Source organism: Hemicordylus capensis, chromosome 4, assembly GCF_027244095.1.
Source record: "Hemicordylus capensis ecotype Gifberg chromosome 4, rHemCap1.1.pri, whole genome shotgun sequence".
Taxonomy (NCBI): domain Eukaryota; kingdom Metazoa; phylum Chordata; class Lepidosauria; order Squamata; family Cordylidae; genus Hemicordylus; species Hemicordylus capensis.
In genome coordinates this window covers 104,329,901-104,349,153 of record NC_069660.1, presented here as the reverse complement: position 1 = coordinate 104,349,153, position 19,253 = coordinate 104,329,901, and the positions used below count along the sequence as shown (strand labels likewise).

Below are 19,253 nucleotides of genomic sequence, written 5' to 3'. Positions count from 1 at the left end.
AGAAGGAACAGGTACACAGCTTGGGAGTGATCTTGGATCCTGGCCTCACCCTGGTATCTCAGATGGAGGCTATGGCCAGGAGTGCTTTCTATCAACTATGGCTGATACGACAGCTGTGTTTATTCCTTGAAGAGAACGATCTCAAAACAGTGGTGCATCAACTGGTATCCTCCAGACTTGACTATTGCAATGCGCTCTGCATGGGGCTGCCTTTGTATGTAGTTCGGAAACTTCAGTTAGTTCAAAGTGCGGCAGCCAGACTGGTCTCTGGGGTAACCCAGAGAGACCATATTATGCCTGTTTTAAAACAGTTGCACTGGCGATATGTTTTCGGGCGAAATACAAAGTGCTGGTTAAAACTCTTTAAAACCCTGAACAGCTTGGGTCCAGGCTACCATAGAGAGAGCCTTCTTCTGTATGTTCCCCATCACACGTTGAGGTCATCTGAAGAGGTCTGTCTCCATTTACCACCAGTACATCTGGTGGTGACTCGGAACCAGGCCTTTTCTGTAGCTGCTCCTTGCCTATGGAATGCACTCCCAGCAGATATCTGCAGTTTAGAATCACTGTCGGCCTTTAAGAGACCCCCAAAGATTTATTTGTTTGGCCTGACCTTCCAAGGTTTTAAAATTGTTTTTAAATGGTTTTGAATTGTTTTAAAATTCTTTTTATATTGTTTTGAGCACTGTGTTTTAAATGGTCTTTTTAAACTTGTTGTACACTGCCCAGAGCCTTTGGATGGGGTGGTTTATAAAGGTAATAAATAATAAAAACAATAATTAATATTAATTTCCCCTCACTGTATCTCAAAAATTTTTCACATAGCCTAATAGAAATTTTAGAAATGGAAAATTAAAAATTTCCACCCAACATCTCTGACAGAGACAAATGCTGTTCTCACAAGGAGATCCTTCCCAAATGCAGAGTGCCCAGAATTCTTAACAACAGGGAGGATCCTTCCCTGAGCACCACATTTGGCTGCAGAAAAATGGTATGGAGAGCAGGTAAGGTTGCCAACCCTTCAGGATGTGCCTGGAGTATCCAGGATTGGCTTATATTGTAAACCATGCTGGAAGATAAACCTCCAAGAATCGCTTCAATCAGATCTGCAATCCTTAGAGGAGGGGGGATGTGACTTAAGAGTGCACTGACATAGCACAAGGACTGCTGGTGTGCCTGTCACCCTGTTAAAGACATCTAATTTGATCAGATAATTAATTGACTGGTAAATCAATCAAGTCTTCATAGATGTAAACATTGTCTTAAAGACGACAACATATTTTGGGTTCTATCCTAAGTATTGTTTTCCTCTGGAGAAAGAAGTCTTCCTTCAGAAAGATGATTCACTGATCCAGAGCAAGGACTCCCTCCTCTGGAAGAAGGAATCCTTAGTATTCACGCTTTGGTTTCAAATTATGCACATACATGCAAAGCAGGCAGCACTTGAAGAGAGGCATTCACTGTACTATGTGTGAGAGAATGGGGAATATACTGTATCTTCTAATATTCACTTTCCACAATTTTTATAAGTAAAGCAGTACATAAATAGTGGTGGTGGTGGATGCAGCAGATTAGAAATAATTTCCTGTTAAAACTGCTGTCCAGTTAACTTGGGACAACTTTTCAGTCATTCAATTTAACCTCATGGTTTATAATCCTATATTCATCCTAAATTACTTACTTTGAAGTAAGCTCATTTGGGACTTACTTATGAGTACATACACATAGGATTTCATGACTAAACATTGCAGCCCTAGAAGCAAGAGAAATGTCCAGATAGGTTCATAAGGCTATGGCTTAAATTTTTTTAGACAGGTTGTAACATTTCTTTTATTTTCTGCAAGGTCTTTGGAGAACAACAAGTCACATAATCCCTGTATTTTATTCATTATCATCATCATCATCATCATCATCACCACCACCACCACCACCACCACATCAACAGCATAATCTATTCAATACATTGAAATACATATTTTAATGCCGAGTTAAATAGATTTTTGGGACTGATTTTGGGATGGTGTTTTTCATTTAGATCTAATCTTTTTACTCTATTGGTTTTTATTATAGTGTTTTAGAAGCCATTGGGCATGCTCTATAATTTTATTAAATAAATAAATTGGCTTCTATGCTATCTTAAGTGCATATTGATTTTCTTGCAGTGTTTAGAAGCATTATGGCTGCAATCCACATACAGTACAGTATGTGTTGTGTTGTGTTATGTTAAATAGAGTGTTTGTACTCAGGTACAATAAGATATTTCTAACCAGATGCTAAAACAGCCCCGCTTTAGGGAAAGACTTCTTATCATGCCTAGTTATTGTTAAAGGAAAACCCTAAATCATCTTTTAATCTCGGTACACATCCAAACCAATTACTACTATAATTGTGAGAAATATGTATGTTACAAAATTATTATTATTTTATTTATTATTATTATTTTACATTTTATATCCCGCTCTTCCTCCAAGGAGCCCAGAGCGGTGTACTACATACTTAAATTTCTCCTTACAACAACCCTGTGAAGAAGGTTAGGCTGAGAGAGAAGTGACTGGCCCAGAGTCACCCATCTAGAATCATAGCTGAATGGGGATTTGAACTCGGGTCTTCGCGGTCCTAGTCCAGCACTCTAACCACTACACCACACTGGCTCTCAGTAACACAAGAGCCACTACTATTCACTCTGAAATGCTGACAATTTCAGTGTCAAGTTGTTTATGCTGTGTATACATTGTGAAGCAAATTTAGCTGTGATAAAAAAATAAACTGAATAGTATCTCGAGGTGAATGGCAGGTTATATTTACTGTTCTCTGCCTTTGGGGGAAATTTATCAATATAGGTTGTGAATCACATCGTCTGAACGAACCTGTCCACATGGGATCTGAGGCAAGAGTTACAACTGACTTGCTATACTGCTATAATTATAGCTACCATGTCATTATCAGGAATATGTTTATTCTGATTTATCTATATTGCAACATTCCTCTAACCATTTCTACACTAATTCTAGCATTTAAAAAATCAGGTTCCATTTGTGCAATGCAGACAAACATTAAAACAATTGCACTAGCCAGCCAGCCTCAAGGATCTTTCAGAATTAGGTTTTTAGTGTGCAGTTCACAAAAGAAACACCCAGATAACTTACTCAACTGTAGAAAGCCTGCCAGAATATTATGCCCGTTCATCTTGGTTTGAACAGGAGTCCTAGGAAGAAAAACAGATACAAAAAATATCACACTGATATAAGAACATAAGAACAGCCCTGATGGATCAGGCACAAGGCCCATCTAGTTCAGCATCCTGTTTCACACAGTGGCCCACCAGATGTTCTGGGGAGCCCACAGGCAAGAGGTATGTGCATGCCCTCTCTCCTGTTGTTGCTCCCCTGCAACTGGTATTGAGAGGCATTGTGCCTCTGAGGCTGGAGATTGCCCACAGCTGCCAGACTAGTAGCCATTGATAGAACTGTCTGCCATGAATCTGTCTAAGCCCCTTTTAAAGCCATCCAAGCTGCTGGCCATCACGATATCCCATGGCAAAGAATTCCATAGATTAATTATGCACTGTACTTCTTGTAGTTCCTAAATTTCCCGACCTTCCGTTTCATAAGGTGACCCCTGGTTCTAGTGTTGTGAGGGAGGGAGAAAAATTTCTCTCCACCCCATCACTCCATGCATAAATTTATACACCTCAGTCATGTCTCCCCTTAGTCGCCTCTTTTCCAAGGTAAAGAGCCCCAGATGCTGTAGCCTAAGGAAGTTGCTCCAGGCCCCTGATAATTTTGGTTGCCCCCTTCTGCACCTTTCCCAGCTCTACAATATCCTTCTTAAGATATGGCTTCTTAACCCCTGCTAACTTGGCAAAGAGGCACCTTTTAATATGGTGATTCTCTTTATTTATCAGGGGGAGAGTAACTGGCCCTATTCAACCCCAGCACAGTACCTCCAGTGACTGTTACTGGTATCTATCTTATGCTTCTTTTAGATTGTGAGCCATTTGGGGACAGGGATCAATTTTTTTTATTTATTATTTCTCTGTGTAAACCACCCTGAGCCATTTTTGGAAGGGCGGTATAGAAATTGAATAAAATAAAATAAAATAAAAATAGTAGTAGTAGTAGTAGTCATAATAATAATAATAATAATAATTAATAATAAATGATGTGACACAAGCTGTGTGCAGTACTCCAGATGTGGTTGCACCATAGATATGTATAAGGGCATTATAATATTAGCATTTTTATTTTCAATCCCCTTCCTAATGATTACTAGCATGTAATTAGCCTTTTTCACAGCTGCGATGCACTGAGATGACACGTTCAATGAGCTGTCCACCACAACCCCAAGATCTCTGTCTTTGTCAGTCACCAACAGCTCAGATCCCATCAGCGTATATGTGAAGCTGGTGGTTTTTGCCCCAATATGCATCATTTTACACTTGCCAACATTGAACTGCATTTGCCATTTTGTCTCCCAGTTTGGAGAGATCTTTTTGGAGCTCCTCACAATCCGTTGTGGATTTCACTACCCTAAATAGTTTAGTGTCATCTGCAAATTTGGCCACTTTGCTGGTTACCCCAACTTCTAGATCATTTATGAACACGCTAAAGAATACTGCTCCCAGTACCGATCCCTGGGGGACCCCACTTCCTACTTCCCTCCACTGTGAAAACTGTCCATTTATTCCTACTCTCTGTTTCCTGTCCTTCAACCAGTTACCAATCCACACATGAACCTGTCCCCTTATTCCATGACTGCTAAGTTTACTCAAGAGCCTTTTGTGGGGAACTTTATCAAAAGCTTTTTGGTAGTCCAAGTATACCATGTCAACTGGATCACCTTTATCCACATACATGCCTACTGACACTCTTAAAGAACTCCAAAAGGTTAGTAAGGCAAGACTTTCCCTTTCACAAGCCATACTGGTTCTCCTTCAACAAGGCCTATATGTTTAACAATTTTGTCCTTAAGTATGTTTTCCATCCATTTACCCAGCACCAAAGTTAAGCTGACCGGCCTGTAATTCAAGAACTTAAGAACTTATTCAGCTTCTCTGCAATCTCCTTATCCTCCTAATAATCCCTTTCACACCCTTATCATCTAAGGGTCCAACCACTTTCCTGGCAGGTTTTCTACTTCTGATATATGTAAAGAAGTTTTTGTTATTCCCCTTGACACTTCTAGCTATATTCTCCTCAAACTCTCTCTTTGCATCTCTTATTGTGTCCTTGCATTTCTTTTGCCAGAGTTTATGTTCCTTCCTGTTCTCTTCATTTGGGCAGGACTTCCATTTTCTGAAGGAAGTCTTTTCCCCTTTTATAGCTTCCCTGACTCTTTATGACATTGGTTAAACTGCCGCCCTGTAACCAGCAGGTTACAAGTGCGATCCTGACCAGGGGCTTAAGGTTGACTCAGCCTTCCATCCTTCCGAGGTTGGTAAAATGAGTACCCAGAATGTTGGGGGCAATATGCTAAATCATTGTAAACCGCTTAGAGAACTCCAGCTATAGAGCGGTATATAAATGTAAGTGCTATTGCTATTGCTATTACTAAAGTTTCAAAGCTTACTATTTTTCCTTGCAAAAACCATAACTGTTAGCAATTGCACATATTTGTGGGGAAATAAGTAAAATTGTTTTGTATTCACAAATATTATGGCACAATGCTGCTAGTGTCTTATTGAGGCGATTCTCACGAATGCCAAAAAGCCCGAGCCTGGTTGCTCTCAAGCAGGTAACCTGCTAAAACAACCCTCCCCTTAGCCAAGGTTAGTGGAGCGATTGCTCTGCTAACCCGGTTTTCTTGATCATGAGTTGTCGCGGCGCGACTCCGCACCGCAACTCACGAGGAGACCCCCAGTGGGGAGGCTAAATGCAGCTTTCCGGCTCGGGGGTCTCTCCAGCATGGCCTGCTCGCTTGCGCAGGGCATGCTGGAGCTTCCGGGGGCCACGTGGCCCCCGAACTCCCCAGCCCCTACCAGCTCCGTAACAGAGCCAGCAGTCATGTGGGCGGCCGGTTCGGCTGCCCATAGCTGACTGACAGGTCGTCTGTGAGGAGAGCAGGCTAAGCCCGCTCTCCTTGCAAACCCCATTTCAGCGGTTCCCACTGATTGTGGGAACTGCCTCACTATATTTTATACTCCTAACAAACCCATTCATCACAGAAAGGATTAGATGCCCAAGCTCTACTCTACAACAGTAGCTGTAACTGCTGTAAGTGCATAGGAAGTTATCCTGAAATCAGGGGGTGTAGCTATAATTGAGTGAATGGGTTCAAAGAACCCAGCCCCCCAGCTCCTGAGGGCCTCCAGCTCCAACCCTCCCTATTTTCTTCATTATCTCTCTCACTCTGAGGTGCCGCTGAAGAGAGGGGTGAACACGAGACCCCTCTCCCCTAGCTATGCCCCTGACTGAAATAAACACTACTAGTTGGCCCAGGCACATAGCATCTTAGCACCTAGTCCTCCCTGTCTCTCCTCCCTCCTTTCAGCCCCAGTCCATTCTCCCCACCTGCTTCAGCCCCAGTCCATTCTCCCCTTCCCAGTCTGATTTCTTTTCCTCCCCCACCTGGGGTACTACCATGCACTGAGGTTTCTGGTACTTTTCTTCTCTGCCCGCAGGCCTGGCTGGTGTTTTCCCTCCCCAGCCGGCCTGGCGGGTGCTTTCCTTCTCCGCTGGCCGGCCTGGTGGTGGCGCCATTTTCCCTTGCCGCCTACCCAGTGGCAGCCTAGCAGGCGCTTTCCCTCACCACCGGCCGGCACAATGGTGGTGCTGCTTTCCCTCGCCACTGGCTGGCCCAGCAGCAGTGCTGCTTTCCCTCTCCACTGGCCAGCCACCTCCTCTGGCAAGGCCGAATTCGCCAGCCAGAAAACCGCCTCCTGCCGTGTGCACTGCCCGCCTCCTCCGGCAAGGCTGAGTGCACTTGCCGGCCAACCACCTCCTGCTAGGAACTCTCACGAGGGTTCCACCACTCTCGTGAGATTTCCGCCACACATTTTTTCCAGCACATCTTGGAGAATTAAATATATAGTTAGTTGTGGTTAAAAAGTTAAGTGTGCCATTGAGTCAGTGTTGACTCCTGGCAACCACAGAGCCCTGTGGTTGTCTTTGGTAGAATACAGGAAGGATTTACCATTGCCATCTCCCATGCAGTATGAGTAACATACCACTAATAATACAAGTGATATTTCTTAACACTAGCAAAAGATCTAACATACAGTTGTCTTGCTGACAATTTTTCATGGGCACAGAAATGCCAATATGTATGATGTCAATTAAAGCTTCCCTGTTAGAAAGGACATCCATATATACTTTATGTGTTTTTTTTAAATCATATTTCTATCCTGCCTGATCTGTGCATCCCTAGGCAGAGTACATTAGTTAAAATACTAATGTAGATACAGGGTGAAATAATTATTATGATATAGAATCAATTAAAATTAATTAAAAGCCTGATAAAACAGGTGCATTTTAAGGGTCTTTTAAAAATCTGACAGAGATTATTTTAACAGGGAGTGCATTCCAGAGCCTCGGGGCAGCCACAAGAGTGCAAATTACTAACTCCTGCCTACCTCATTGTTCCTTTTCTGGGCTCCCACAGAGCCTCAAGATTTAAAAAAAGCAAGTCTTGGTAGAAGCACCATCATCCAGTTGCCTGAACAGGCCAGACTACTAAGGACTCAGCTGTATGTTCAAAACAATGCTACACAACTCAAATGCGCTGTTGTGCTGGAACCAACCATGACTTGGTGAGCAGGGACCAACATCACTTGTCAGCGCATTGATAATAGCATTCAAATATATTATTAAAAATAAAGATTATTTAAAGCAATTATTAAATATATACAATTTAAGAACAAGCAAGTTTGTTCCGTTAATTTCAACAGGACTACTCAGGAGTAACTTTATCTTATTTTCAGTCACAGGCTCTGGCTAGAAGAAGGGAAGGAACAATAAGAAATGCCAAGTATTCTGTAACTGACTGAACACCATCCAAAATTAATCTCCAGTTTTGCTATAAAACCCAGCACATTTCTGAGAAGAGTCTGCAACTTCTCTCTCTGGATGAAGCATTATGTGTAGCTGCTTAATTTCCCCAAGTCTTCTCTTCTCCAGGCTAAACACGCCCAAAATTGTGACATACACCCTCAAAGTAAATCCTGCCAAAGTTAGTGTGAAGTCAAATAATAAACAAACTCTGACCCCGCCCCATAAGTAAATATTGCCAATGCTGATGTGAAATAAAATAATTATGTGTAAACAACCAAGAAATTGTGACACCCACAAGCGAATCTTTCCAACCAACAAAAAAGCAAACTATGTTTTCCTCCCTTCTCCCATGCTCTGAAACCTCATGGCCAGAACTCCACAACATACCTTGACTGAGCCCTTCCCCTCCCCCTTCTCCCCATTCCTGGCTGTCTACCTACACAGGCTCAGCCCACTCCTCCCTCAGCCTGACAAGCTCAGTGGCATACCCCTGTCCTGGCCCCGCCTCTCCCCCCTCCTTCTCTCCTCATGACTGGCTGGCTACAATGCTTAGGCTCAGCCCGCCCTTCTTTCAGCTTCACTGACAGACTCAGAAGCAAGGGAAGTGTCAGGCTGAGGGAGGTGTGAGCTGAACCTGACCAGGAGCTAGGAGGGATGCTGCCTGGCATTCCTCCCCCTTGCCTCCTGCAGAGGACTCATTGGTTTCACTTCTGACTGGGAGGGAACAAAGCAGCAGCATCCTAATAAGTCAGGGAGGCAAGAGGGCCAAGCAAAAGAGTCCACACAGGCAAGTTCTGATCTTTCGGCCTTAAGTAGTTCAGGGCAGCTATAAAAGAACAAACAAAACCCAGCAATATTTGCGAGAAGCTAAAACTTCTAGCAACATATAGCCAGAGTAGCAGCACTTCTGGACTAACATATGAGATGTAGGGCTAGACATTAAAAAGAACCCCCCCACACACACACACACACGTACCACCCCCAATGGCAACAAGACAGGAAAATGGAAACTACGCAATACCCTAGGTGGTTTCTTTCACTGTCTGGAAAGTGTTAATCTAAAAATGGTCCCATAAACCTACTCCAAAAAAAAATCCCTTCATTGCACAAGGCATTCTGAAGATGAAGACCTGCCCTTGGCATTTCAAACAAAGAAACAAGAACCGGCATGAGTGACCCTGTGGTGGATCTTCTCTAGACAACAAGAAAGTTTCTTTTGCATTTTCCAACTTTGCCTTTAATAGACAGAAGCAGTCTCATAAGGCGAAGGGTTCACCAAACGCATTTGTGGCTTGGGTCCATCAGAAAGTTGGCTTCACAGTACCTTCCATGCAGGTCAAAAGAGAAAAACTGAACTAAAAATATTGAGCTATTAGGTGCACTTCACAGTAGTTGTCACAGGATAAAGAAAGCTCTTCTCAAGTACTCCAAACTAAATTAGCAGTATTTTGCTAGTACGATGACTGGAGGTACTTGCTATTGGGTGACAGACTTTGATTCATAAGGAGAATTACAGAGAGAGAGAGAGAAAGAGAGAGAGATAGAGAGATGGGATTTTCAAGCCTTTAATAATTTGGAGTTTGGTTAATGCGACAGATATTATATACTCAGCCAATTTCTGCCATAGCCACTGAAAACAAGTTGCCGGGAAGCAACAATGTAGAGGAAGACCTTCATCATCAGCATTTGGGAAAAGTTGTCGTCTTATGAGGTAGACAGGTAAATGTAGTGATTCTATGCTGCCATCTTTTTTGGTGTAAACTTTGGTGTATTTTATGCTTTAATGTCAGTTTTAAACTTTTGATATCTTTCAAATCAGCTTGAGTTTGTGTTCGAAAGACAGTTATAAATCATATAAATTATAGTGGAACAGCAGTGCTAGTATAGTTAAGATGAGGAGCGGTTTCAAAATTATGCTATTATAAGCCCTGTTGGTCATAAAATCTAAACCATCTTTCCAGTCTGCCAGAACATTTGCAGACATCAGCTAGGTGGCATGCCCCTCCAAATCTGGTGCAGATCTGATGTAAAATGGTTGAGAAGCAGGAGGTTAAAAATTGACCCTTAAACTCTAGAAAACAAATGTTAACTACTTTCTTGGTTCAAACCACCAGCCTACTTTACTTTTTTTTTTTTTTTTTTTTTTGCCAGTGGATAACCTATATTTTTAATTTCCCTCTAAATGTTTTTTTTTAATTCAGGTATATGCTGAAGGACAATCCTCTATGATTTTGAAAAAAATCCATCCAGTGTTTTCTCTGTTAGCCTCTGAAGTCCCCATAATAACAAGCTAAAGTCAATAAAGTGTACAGATCAGTGATTTTTGCCACGGAGGCTTCTGAAACCAGAGTAAGAAAGGGCAAGTCCTGGGAAATTCTGGATAGTGACTTCCAGGTCCTGAATGTAACTGTTTGATAAGGAGAGTCTAGGAGCACTCTGGCACTTCTATAGTTAAAAACATTCATTTCCATACTCCTTTTCCTTTCATCGGCTTTTATTTTCTCCCTTCATGAAGGGGCAGCAAGGTGGCAACAGGGGCGTACCATACATTAGGCAAGGGAAGACAGTTGTCTCCTGGCCCGTTGCATCAAAGCCCCCCCCCCAAAGGCCTGTCACACACACCTATACCCTGCAGCCATGGACTCCTCAGTGAGGTGAGGATGCCGATGGGTGGGGGCTTTCCCTTGCCTTCAAGGCAAAAGCTGAACAGCTGCACCTGCGTGCCCTCTCTCTTCCGGTTGGGGTGGGTCAGCAGCTGCCTGCCTGCCTCATGTGCCAGTGACTTAGCAGCAGGGAGACGTGCGGGAAGCTAGGCAGCCACAAGGTCGGCCAGCCCGATGGCATTGCAATTTGCAAAACAAACAAACAAACTTGAAAAAAGGACCTGAGGACTGAGGAGGAGACAAGGAGGAGAGAAGTTCCAGAGCAAGCAGGGTAGCGACTGCTGCTGCAGTAGGCCAGTCTCTGGGTCGGGGCATGAGGCAGAATATGAAGAACCAGTGTGTGGACTTGCACAGCTCAAGCCTTTGAAATCAGGCTTCCCTTTCCTCTTTGTCGCCACCCCACTCCCCAGACCTGTAGCCTCAGGTGGGCATGATGAACCATAATTGACATCCAAAAAAATTCTCCTTGACACCTCAGCCCTGGCCAATCTATTTTCACAGTGCTTCTCCTTGGCTGAAAAGCAATGCCTTCTGGATCATGTTACAGCCTTCCACTCAGGCAGCAGAATGCGTTAGCATTTGCATGCTAATTGTTTGTCAGTTAGAGAGACACAAAGGGCCAGAGTGCTCAGGAATGGCATGATCCTCCAGCAGGGAGCAGGCTGGCAGGGAATTTCCTTGCTGTCCCAAAGTGAAGGCATGACAACGCTTTCTGTTTGTTTTAAAACTTCATTTAAATTTTATAACAATTACTTTTCAGATCTTTCCAGTATGAAACATACTTTTTTGCTTTAAAAATCCATTTATTCATCTGCTCATTGGTGCAGAATGCTGCATGCTTTAGTTATTGAGAAAATGGGAGCTTTTTTGGTTGGTGAGTGCTGGCATCCATTGTCCCATTTTGCATTTGTAAGGTGGGGGAATACCTTACAAATGCAAAATGGGACAATACATGCTCTGCCTTGAGTGGAAATTCAAGGCAGAGCTGAAAGATTCCTGCAAATAAGAGTCTTGCAGATTGAAAGCCCAATCCTGCACAGTGTGCGTACACTCAGAAATAAATCATATTGATTTGTAACCAAAGAAGTTTGTAACCAAAGAAGCTTCATATATTGTTCTTAAAAGCAGAACCCATTTTAAGTTCAACATTGTTAGCTGTTGTATTAGTTGTAACTGTAGTTGGGATAGTTAGCAGAGACATGGGGCCAGGAGAAGAACGGGGCCCATTTAAAAATCTTGTCTCTAGGCCCACTCCAACCTTGGTACACCCCTGGGTGGCGAGGAGGCATGGGTTGATCGGGCACACAAGCTTTTGGTGGAGTCTCTGAACATGGAGGTTATACATCAATGCAAGGTGGTGTGTGGTGATAAATGGACTTATGAAAGAACATAAGGTGTGGCAAAGTAGTGAGAAGGCCTTGTGAGGGCACACATGAGACTTGTTCATGTGACCACCAGTAGGGTAGAAGAAGTACCCAGCCTGGGTAGGAGAGCTAGGTGTGCTCCTAATTTTTGGTCATGTGCTTGCAAAAAATCAAAGTATGACGCAGGCAGAATGATTGTGTGCGAGGCAGCACCTGGGTAGGATGAGAGCACTCTACCCAGATTCTGTCTCCAGCATTTTACCGAGGTAGGAAAAAAAGCTGTCCTACTCAGATGCAGCCTCGCATATGATCATTCTTTCTGCTTCCTACTTTGATGAATGAAAATTGAGATTGCGCCCGATGCTTCTCCTACACTTCTGGCAATCATGTTAACAGGCCTCCGGTGTTGATGGACAGCCTTTGAACATGGGGGTTTCACAGCAGAAGTAAGCTGCCTCCTATGAGCTCCTAGAATTCTGCCTTTGAACATGAACTTTCTACTTCAAAAGTATATTGCCGATTAATATAGAGACTCTACTTAGCAAGAGCAAGATAAACTATTGCACTTCTCTTTTCCACAATACCCAAGTCAGACTTTCTTTTTGAACAGGCTGGAAATCCAGCAAAATAATACTTTTCAGTTTAAGATGAGAATTAATTGAAATTTACTGTAAAGGTACATTTGTGGGGTAACACTGTGCCTTGTAGAAATGCATCAAGGCATATCTAGCAAATGATGGGGAAGTTGTACCTGTTGCATTTTGGACTAGATGCATCCCCCCCCTGCCCAAATTCGAGCTGAAATACCAGCGCAAATTGCAAGTGCATGCAGTCCAATTTCTAAAGGCAGCATAATATACAAGACTGTACCAAGTCTTTACAGCTTATATGACACCAAAGTTAGGATGGGCACCTTAACTTATAATTTTCATGCTTTTAAAAGCACCATAACTTTTATCTTAAACTGAATGTTTTCGGATTACTGAATAATATATGAATGCTGTCATGTGGTTCAAGAGATACCGGAGCAAGTGTTCTTTTAAAAATAAAGCATCCACTGTCCTCACCACCCAATGAAAATAATGCTAGAAAATCAATGTGCACTGAAGACCAGCAGTTCCGAGGCAAAATGAAGGAGAAAGCCACTGTCAGATGGAAGTAATAACAGTTAAGGTGCGAAGGCCTTTGTAACTGAGCCTGTTCTGTTTACCTCAAAGACGTGAGTTAAGTCATTGAGATGTAACTGTGCCCCTGATTTGCAAGACATTTTTTTCATCTCTTTTTTCCTGATGAATATTCCCACTGAACTGATCACCACATCTGAATTTGTAATTACCATTCAAACTATTTTCTTAATAGGAAAAATTCAATATGTGTTTCTTTCATATAACCCATGAAAGGCCCTTGCATGGAACACAGATTATTGAAACAGACCATTCCCAAAGAAATTACACAAATAGTGTAAAGGTTAAGCTTTGAGAAGCCACACAAGTTGGGTGGTGATGGTCAGGTGAAATAATATGATAGAATGCCATTTTATGTCTCCACCCATAACACAGAGACACTCTTGAGCCTGTGTAATTAAGTTACGGTATTTGTAAATTCCTATCCGTTTCTTGCTTAGTTGCTAGGTAAATGAGATAGGACTTGCTTGAAAGAAGCTCAGATACCTCAAAAGATTACCAAGTTTAAAGACATTTTCACCTGGAACACTCTGCTTCCGCTCACGCACATGACCGGGCAGTGAGGTTGGAGAGCACACATGCACCCTCCAACCTCACTTTTAGCCTGGGTAGAAAACCCGAGCTACCCAGCCAAGGAGCTCCAGGATTGTGAGTGATCCCAGTGGTTCACATAACTAGCCCTATCCAGACTAGCCCTATCCAGATAGGACGGTTCTAACCCAGGTAGGGCTGGTCGTGTGAATGGCCCTGTCCTCAAGATAACAGCTAAATGTGGAAGTGGTTCATGTAGAATTCCACACCCAAATGCCATTTTTTGAGGCATCACAAAATACCAGATGTAAGATCTGCTCCGATTTCAAAGTTGGGGAGAAGAGACCAGTCTTATCAGGTACCTTTCAAAAGATGGCAAGTGTAGAAGTTTGAAACATTATTTATGAAAGAGCTTAAAGTTAATATGATGAATCCTTGACATCATGAAGTCCAACAGCTTAAGTTTAAAAAGTAGATTGCAATTTATTATTCACATTTGCTACAGTTAAGTTAAAAAAATTAAGTGGCTTATCTACTGCAAAAACACATTTTACTGCTTAAAATTACAACTTAAGAAAAAAGGGGTTGTTCTCTAGAGTTTCACTTTGGACACTGCAAATGACAATATACTGAAGAACCATGGCTGTTGTTGACATACTGGCATGAAGTGACCAAAGAGAAAGCAAAAACATAGGCCAAAGGAATGTGTTCTGATGTTTTTTAACAGGAAGAACATTATTTGCTTACTGAACCAATTGCAGGATTCTTGACTTTTTAAAAAGGAATAAATTTATTCCATGTATTTTATAGGGGCAGTCATGCAGTTTGAGAGAATAGGCAACATCTACAGAAGCCTTATCACACTGATACACAAATGAGTTGCATACAATCTGTACCTGAAAATCTGGATGGCATAGCAATCTGGATGAAAATCTGGATGGCATACAGGTGAAACTCGAAAAATTAGAATATTGTGCAAAAGTTCATTAATTTCAGTAATGCAAATTAAAAGGTGAAACTGATATATGAGATAGACGCATTACATGCAAAGCGAGCTAAGTCAAGCCTTAATTTGTTATAATTGTGATGATCATGGCGTACAGCTCATGAGAACCCCAAATCCACAATCCCAGAAAATTAGAATATTGTGAAAAGGTTCAACAGTAGGCTCCAGGTGTCCCACTCCAATCAGCTAATCAATCCATAACACCTGCAAAGGGTTCCTGAGCCTTTAAATGGTCTCTCAGTCTGGTTCATTAGGAATCACAATCATGGGAAAGACTGCTGACTTGACAGTTGTGCAGAAAACCATCATTGACACCCTCCATAAGGAGGGAAAGCCTCAAAAGGTAATTGCAAAAGAAGTTGGATGTTCCCAAAGTGCTGTATCAAAGCACATTAATAGAAAGTTATGTGGAAGGGGAAAGTGTGGAAGAAAAAGGTGCACAAGCAGCAGGTATGACCGCAGCCTGGAGAGGATTGTCAGGAAAAAGCCATTCAAAAGTGTTGGGGACTTTCACAAGGAGTGGACTGAGGCTGGAGTTAGTGCATCAAGAGCCACCACACACAGACGGATCCTGGACATGGGCTTCAAATGTCGTATTCCTCTTGTCAAGCCGCTCCTGAACAACAAACAACGTCAGAAGCGTCTTACCTGGGCTCAAGAAAAAAAGAACTGGTCTGTTGCTCAGTGGTCCAAAGTCCTCTTTTCTGATGAGAGCAACTTTTGCATCTCATTTGGAAACCAAGGACCCAGAGTCTGGAGGAAGAATGGAGAGGCACACAATGCAAGATGCTTGAAGTCCAGTGTGAAGTTTCCACAGTCTGTGTTGATTTGGGGAGCCATGTCATCTGCTGGTGTTGGTCCACTGTGCTTCATTAAGTCCAGGGTCAACGCAGCCGTCTATCAGGAGATTTTGGAGCACTTCATGCTTCCTTCCGCAGACGAGCTGTATGGGGATGCTGACTTCATTTTCCAGCAGGACTTGGCACCTGCCAACACTGCCAAAAGTACCAAAACCTGGTTCAATGACCATGGGATTACTGTGCTTGATTGGCCAGCAAACTCGCCTGACCTGAACCCCATAGAGAATCTATGGGGCATTGCCAAGAGAAGGATGAGAGACATGAGACCAAACAATGCAGAAGAGCTGAAGGCCGCTATTGAAGCATCCTGGTCTTCCATAACACCTCAGCAGTGCCACAGGCTGATAGCATCCATGCCATGCCGCATTGAGGCAATAATTGCTGCAAAACGGGCCCAAACCAAGTACTGAATACATATGCATGCTTATACTTTTCAGAGGTCCAATATTGTTCTATTTACATCCTTGTTTCATTGGTTTCATGTAATATTCTAATTTTCTGGTATTGTGGATTTGGGGTTCTCATGAGTTGTACGCCATGATCATGACAATTATAACAAATTAAGGCTTGACTTATCTCGCTTTGCATGTAATGCATCTATCTCATATATCAGTTTCACCTTTTAATCTGCATTACTGAAATTAATGAACTTTTGCACGATATTCTAATTTTTCGAGTTTCACCTGTTAGATGCAAAACTGGCCTATGCAAAATTTGGGATACCTTAATGTTAGGATATTCAGGAGGAATGATAATGTAAACTGTTAGAATCTACACACTATCAAATGTAAAGTAAGCTGTAGACATCTATCTTAGAATTAATGAAGCAGATATGCCTTTCTGCACATTTCATACTTTAATCATAAATAAAAGTTGGAGAGTGAAAATAGTAAAAATTCAGTGGATAAGATCTTCTCTTAATAGGCATTGTACAATATCTTGCTCCAAGGATATTGCAGTCCAACTGTCTTCAAGGTCAATTCCAATTCCATTTATTTACTTGAAGTAAACACTTGTCAGAAAAGCATAAAATAGTACAAAAGCACAAACCAGTGAACTCTTTGGAAAACCTTAAAATTGATAGAATATGTTCTCAAGCACAAAACACAACCATTAGATTGTATTAAATAAGCACTAATTTTCTTTGCAGCTGCCACTTAGTACTTTGACATTTATCCTGATTTTTTTTTAAAAAAAAATCTCTGCCAGTAACCCTCCAAGAGATTTCAGCCGCAAATAAATTCCTTGGAACAAGAAAAAGTAAGCTGTTGCACCTGTTCTCACAACCAGAGTTTTCTGGGTAGGAGAGGGTTAACCCAAGAATCTGTGGTTGTCTAAGGTACTGGAAGACCTCCTGACCCAACAGTCCCAAACCTGAGTAGTCCAGATACACTACTCAGTGAGGTAGGATGAAAACAGAGCCTGATCTACCTTTTGTTTTGGTCATCTATGCTGCTACGCCATTTTAAACTGCTCTTGGGTAGCCAGCGGCCATGTTTATCATAGGGTCCTGTGGCTTGTAGGACTAGACAAAGTCGAGCTGCTGCAGTAGATGATTGCCTCTCTGCTGCTTGTATAATGGATTGTGTGATTAGCAATGGAGAACACCGCTGCAGCACTCATACGGGCATGTGAGCTGCAGAGACAGAAGGATGCTCTGGTCATCTGGGAGGAACATAGGAGCATGTCTTCTCTCCAACCCGTCCCCCATATGGTTGTGGGAACAGGCTCAGTGTATAACATCATGCACAGTTTGCTGTCCACAAAAGCAGAGGTGTTGATGATCCAACTCAGTGTATTTACTTGGACTAAAGACAAAGAGCTCATTCACACAACCAAGCGGGTAGGGAGAAGGCTGGTTAAGCTTACCCTCCCCGCAGATGAGTGATGGCTTGTTTCTGAAAGCAAGGACCATACTCTCAGATGTGCAGCTCTGGAGGCTAGAGTGGCACATCCTCACCTCCAGGGATCCCACAATGCACCTTGTGACATGCATGATGCATTGGGCGATTCCCTCAGGAGATTGGAGCTCTAGGCACCTGTCTCTGTGTCCACTGGGGGCTAAACATAGTCTCAGCAAACACACGATCCCAGAGGCTGGGCTAAGGGCTTCCTTGAGGCATTAACCCTGGCTAACAACTGGGTTCTTTGATGGGTCTAGGCAGCACTGTCCTGCTGGGATCAGGACTGATCCCAGCGGTTCTCATGTACAACCTCCAGGGTGGGCTTCCCTAGCCTGGGTTAGACTACACATAAGAACAGCCTCTAGGATTTTTTCCAAGTTATTTGATGTTAGAACTGGAGGGTTATTTTAAATTCAGAGTCCGCTGGGCAGTTTACAACAAAATAAAAACAAAGTAAAACATTAGTTAAAACTAGAACTAAAAGTTTAAAACACCACAATATTAAAACAGCATTAAAAACCAACTTCATTCATTCATTCATTCCATTCCATTCCATTCATAAATCGCCCAATCCAGAGGCTCTGGGAGGTGTACAACAACTTTTTTAAAAGTCATAAAACCCACAATTAAAACACAATGCTAAAAACAATTCAAAAACAATTAAAACCATTTAAAACCAATTAAAATACTTTTTTAAAAAACAACATTTTACAAGCCTTGGAAGGCCAGGCCAAACAAATAGGTTTTTAGGGCTCTCTTAAAGGCTGACAGTGAGCCTAAACTGCGGATATCTGCCGGGAGTGCATTCCACAGACCAGGAGCAGCTATAGAAAAGGCCCGGCGAACAGCCTGGGTGAACAAATGTGTCTTTAAAGTCGTGATTAATCCAACCGAACACGGGCTAGAGCCCATTTTAGGGACTATGCCATGGCGATGGGGGTGGCGAAGAAACATTTTTTCTCTGCCTCCATTGCATCTGCTCAGTGCAGACAAACAGAGCTGTTTCGTGTGGTAAAAACACTGCTCCACACATCCCCCCAGGTAATGGGGGAGGAATCATCCACAGCTCGCTGCGATCAGTTTGCTTGCCACTTTGCAGATAAAGTCACTTGCATCCGTGCTGACCTGGACTCCAGAGCTTTGGCAGTTCCGGCAGACATGCCTTTGGTACCATCTGGTCCTGCTGTGTTGGATTCTTTTCAGTTGGTGCGGCCTGAGGATGTGGACAAGATCCTGGGCAGTGTGCAGGCGACATCGTGTGCTCTTGACCCTTGCCCTTCATTGCTAATAAAAGCTGCTAGGGAGGGTACGGGTAGATGGTTGGAGGTGATTATTAATGCCTCATTAAGGGAGGACAGGATGTCACCATGCCTCAAGGAGGCGATGGTAAGAACATTGTTTTAAAAAGCCCTCCCTTGATTCCTCCAACTCGGACAACTGTAGACCTGTATCCAACGTGCCCTTTTGGGGAAAGGTGATAGAGCATATGGTGACGTCCCAGCTGCAGAGGGTCTTGGATGATATGGATTATCTGGACCCTTTTCAATCTGGCTTCTGCCCCAGATATGGGACTGAAACTGCCTTGGCCGCTCTAGTGGATGATCTACGCTGGGAACTAGACAGGAGGAGTATGGCCCTGTTGGTTCTGCTGGACCTCTCGGTGGCGTTCGATACCATCGACCATGGTATCCTTCTGGACCGCCTCTCGAGTATGGGAATCGGAGGTACTGCGTTGCAGTGGCTCCAGTCCTTT

At 42.9% G+C, this 19,253-nt stretch overlaps 1 protein-coding gene and 1 long non-coding RNA gene across 9 annotated transcripts in view; one reads left to right on the top strand and one right to left on the bottom strand.

Moving 5' to 3' along the window:
- The window catches only part of LEPR (leptin receptor), a 122,497-nt gene that overhangs the window by 64,780 nt on the left and 38,464 nt on the right, over window positions 1-19,253 (bottom strand). For 6 of the 8 annotated variants that reach the window (XM_053250541.1, XM_053250545.1, XM_053250549.1 and 3 more), the window contains one exon: window positions 3,147-3,205. In XM_053250541.1, the coding sequence (XP_053106516.1) occupies window positions 3,147-3,205 (59 nt within the window). The other 2 variants (XM_053250547.1, XM_053250544.1) reach the window with 2 other exon arrangements.
- The window catches only part of LOC128325103 (uncharacterized), a 31,789-nt gene continuing 22,171 nt past the window's right edge, over window positions 9,636-19,253 (top strand). Inside the window, exon 1 of the long non-coding RNA XR_008307262.1 lies at window positions 9,636-9,707. This is a non-coding gene — a long non-coding RNA (uncharacterized LOC128325103). The remainder of the gene's footprint in view (window positions 9,708-19,253) is intronic.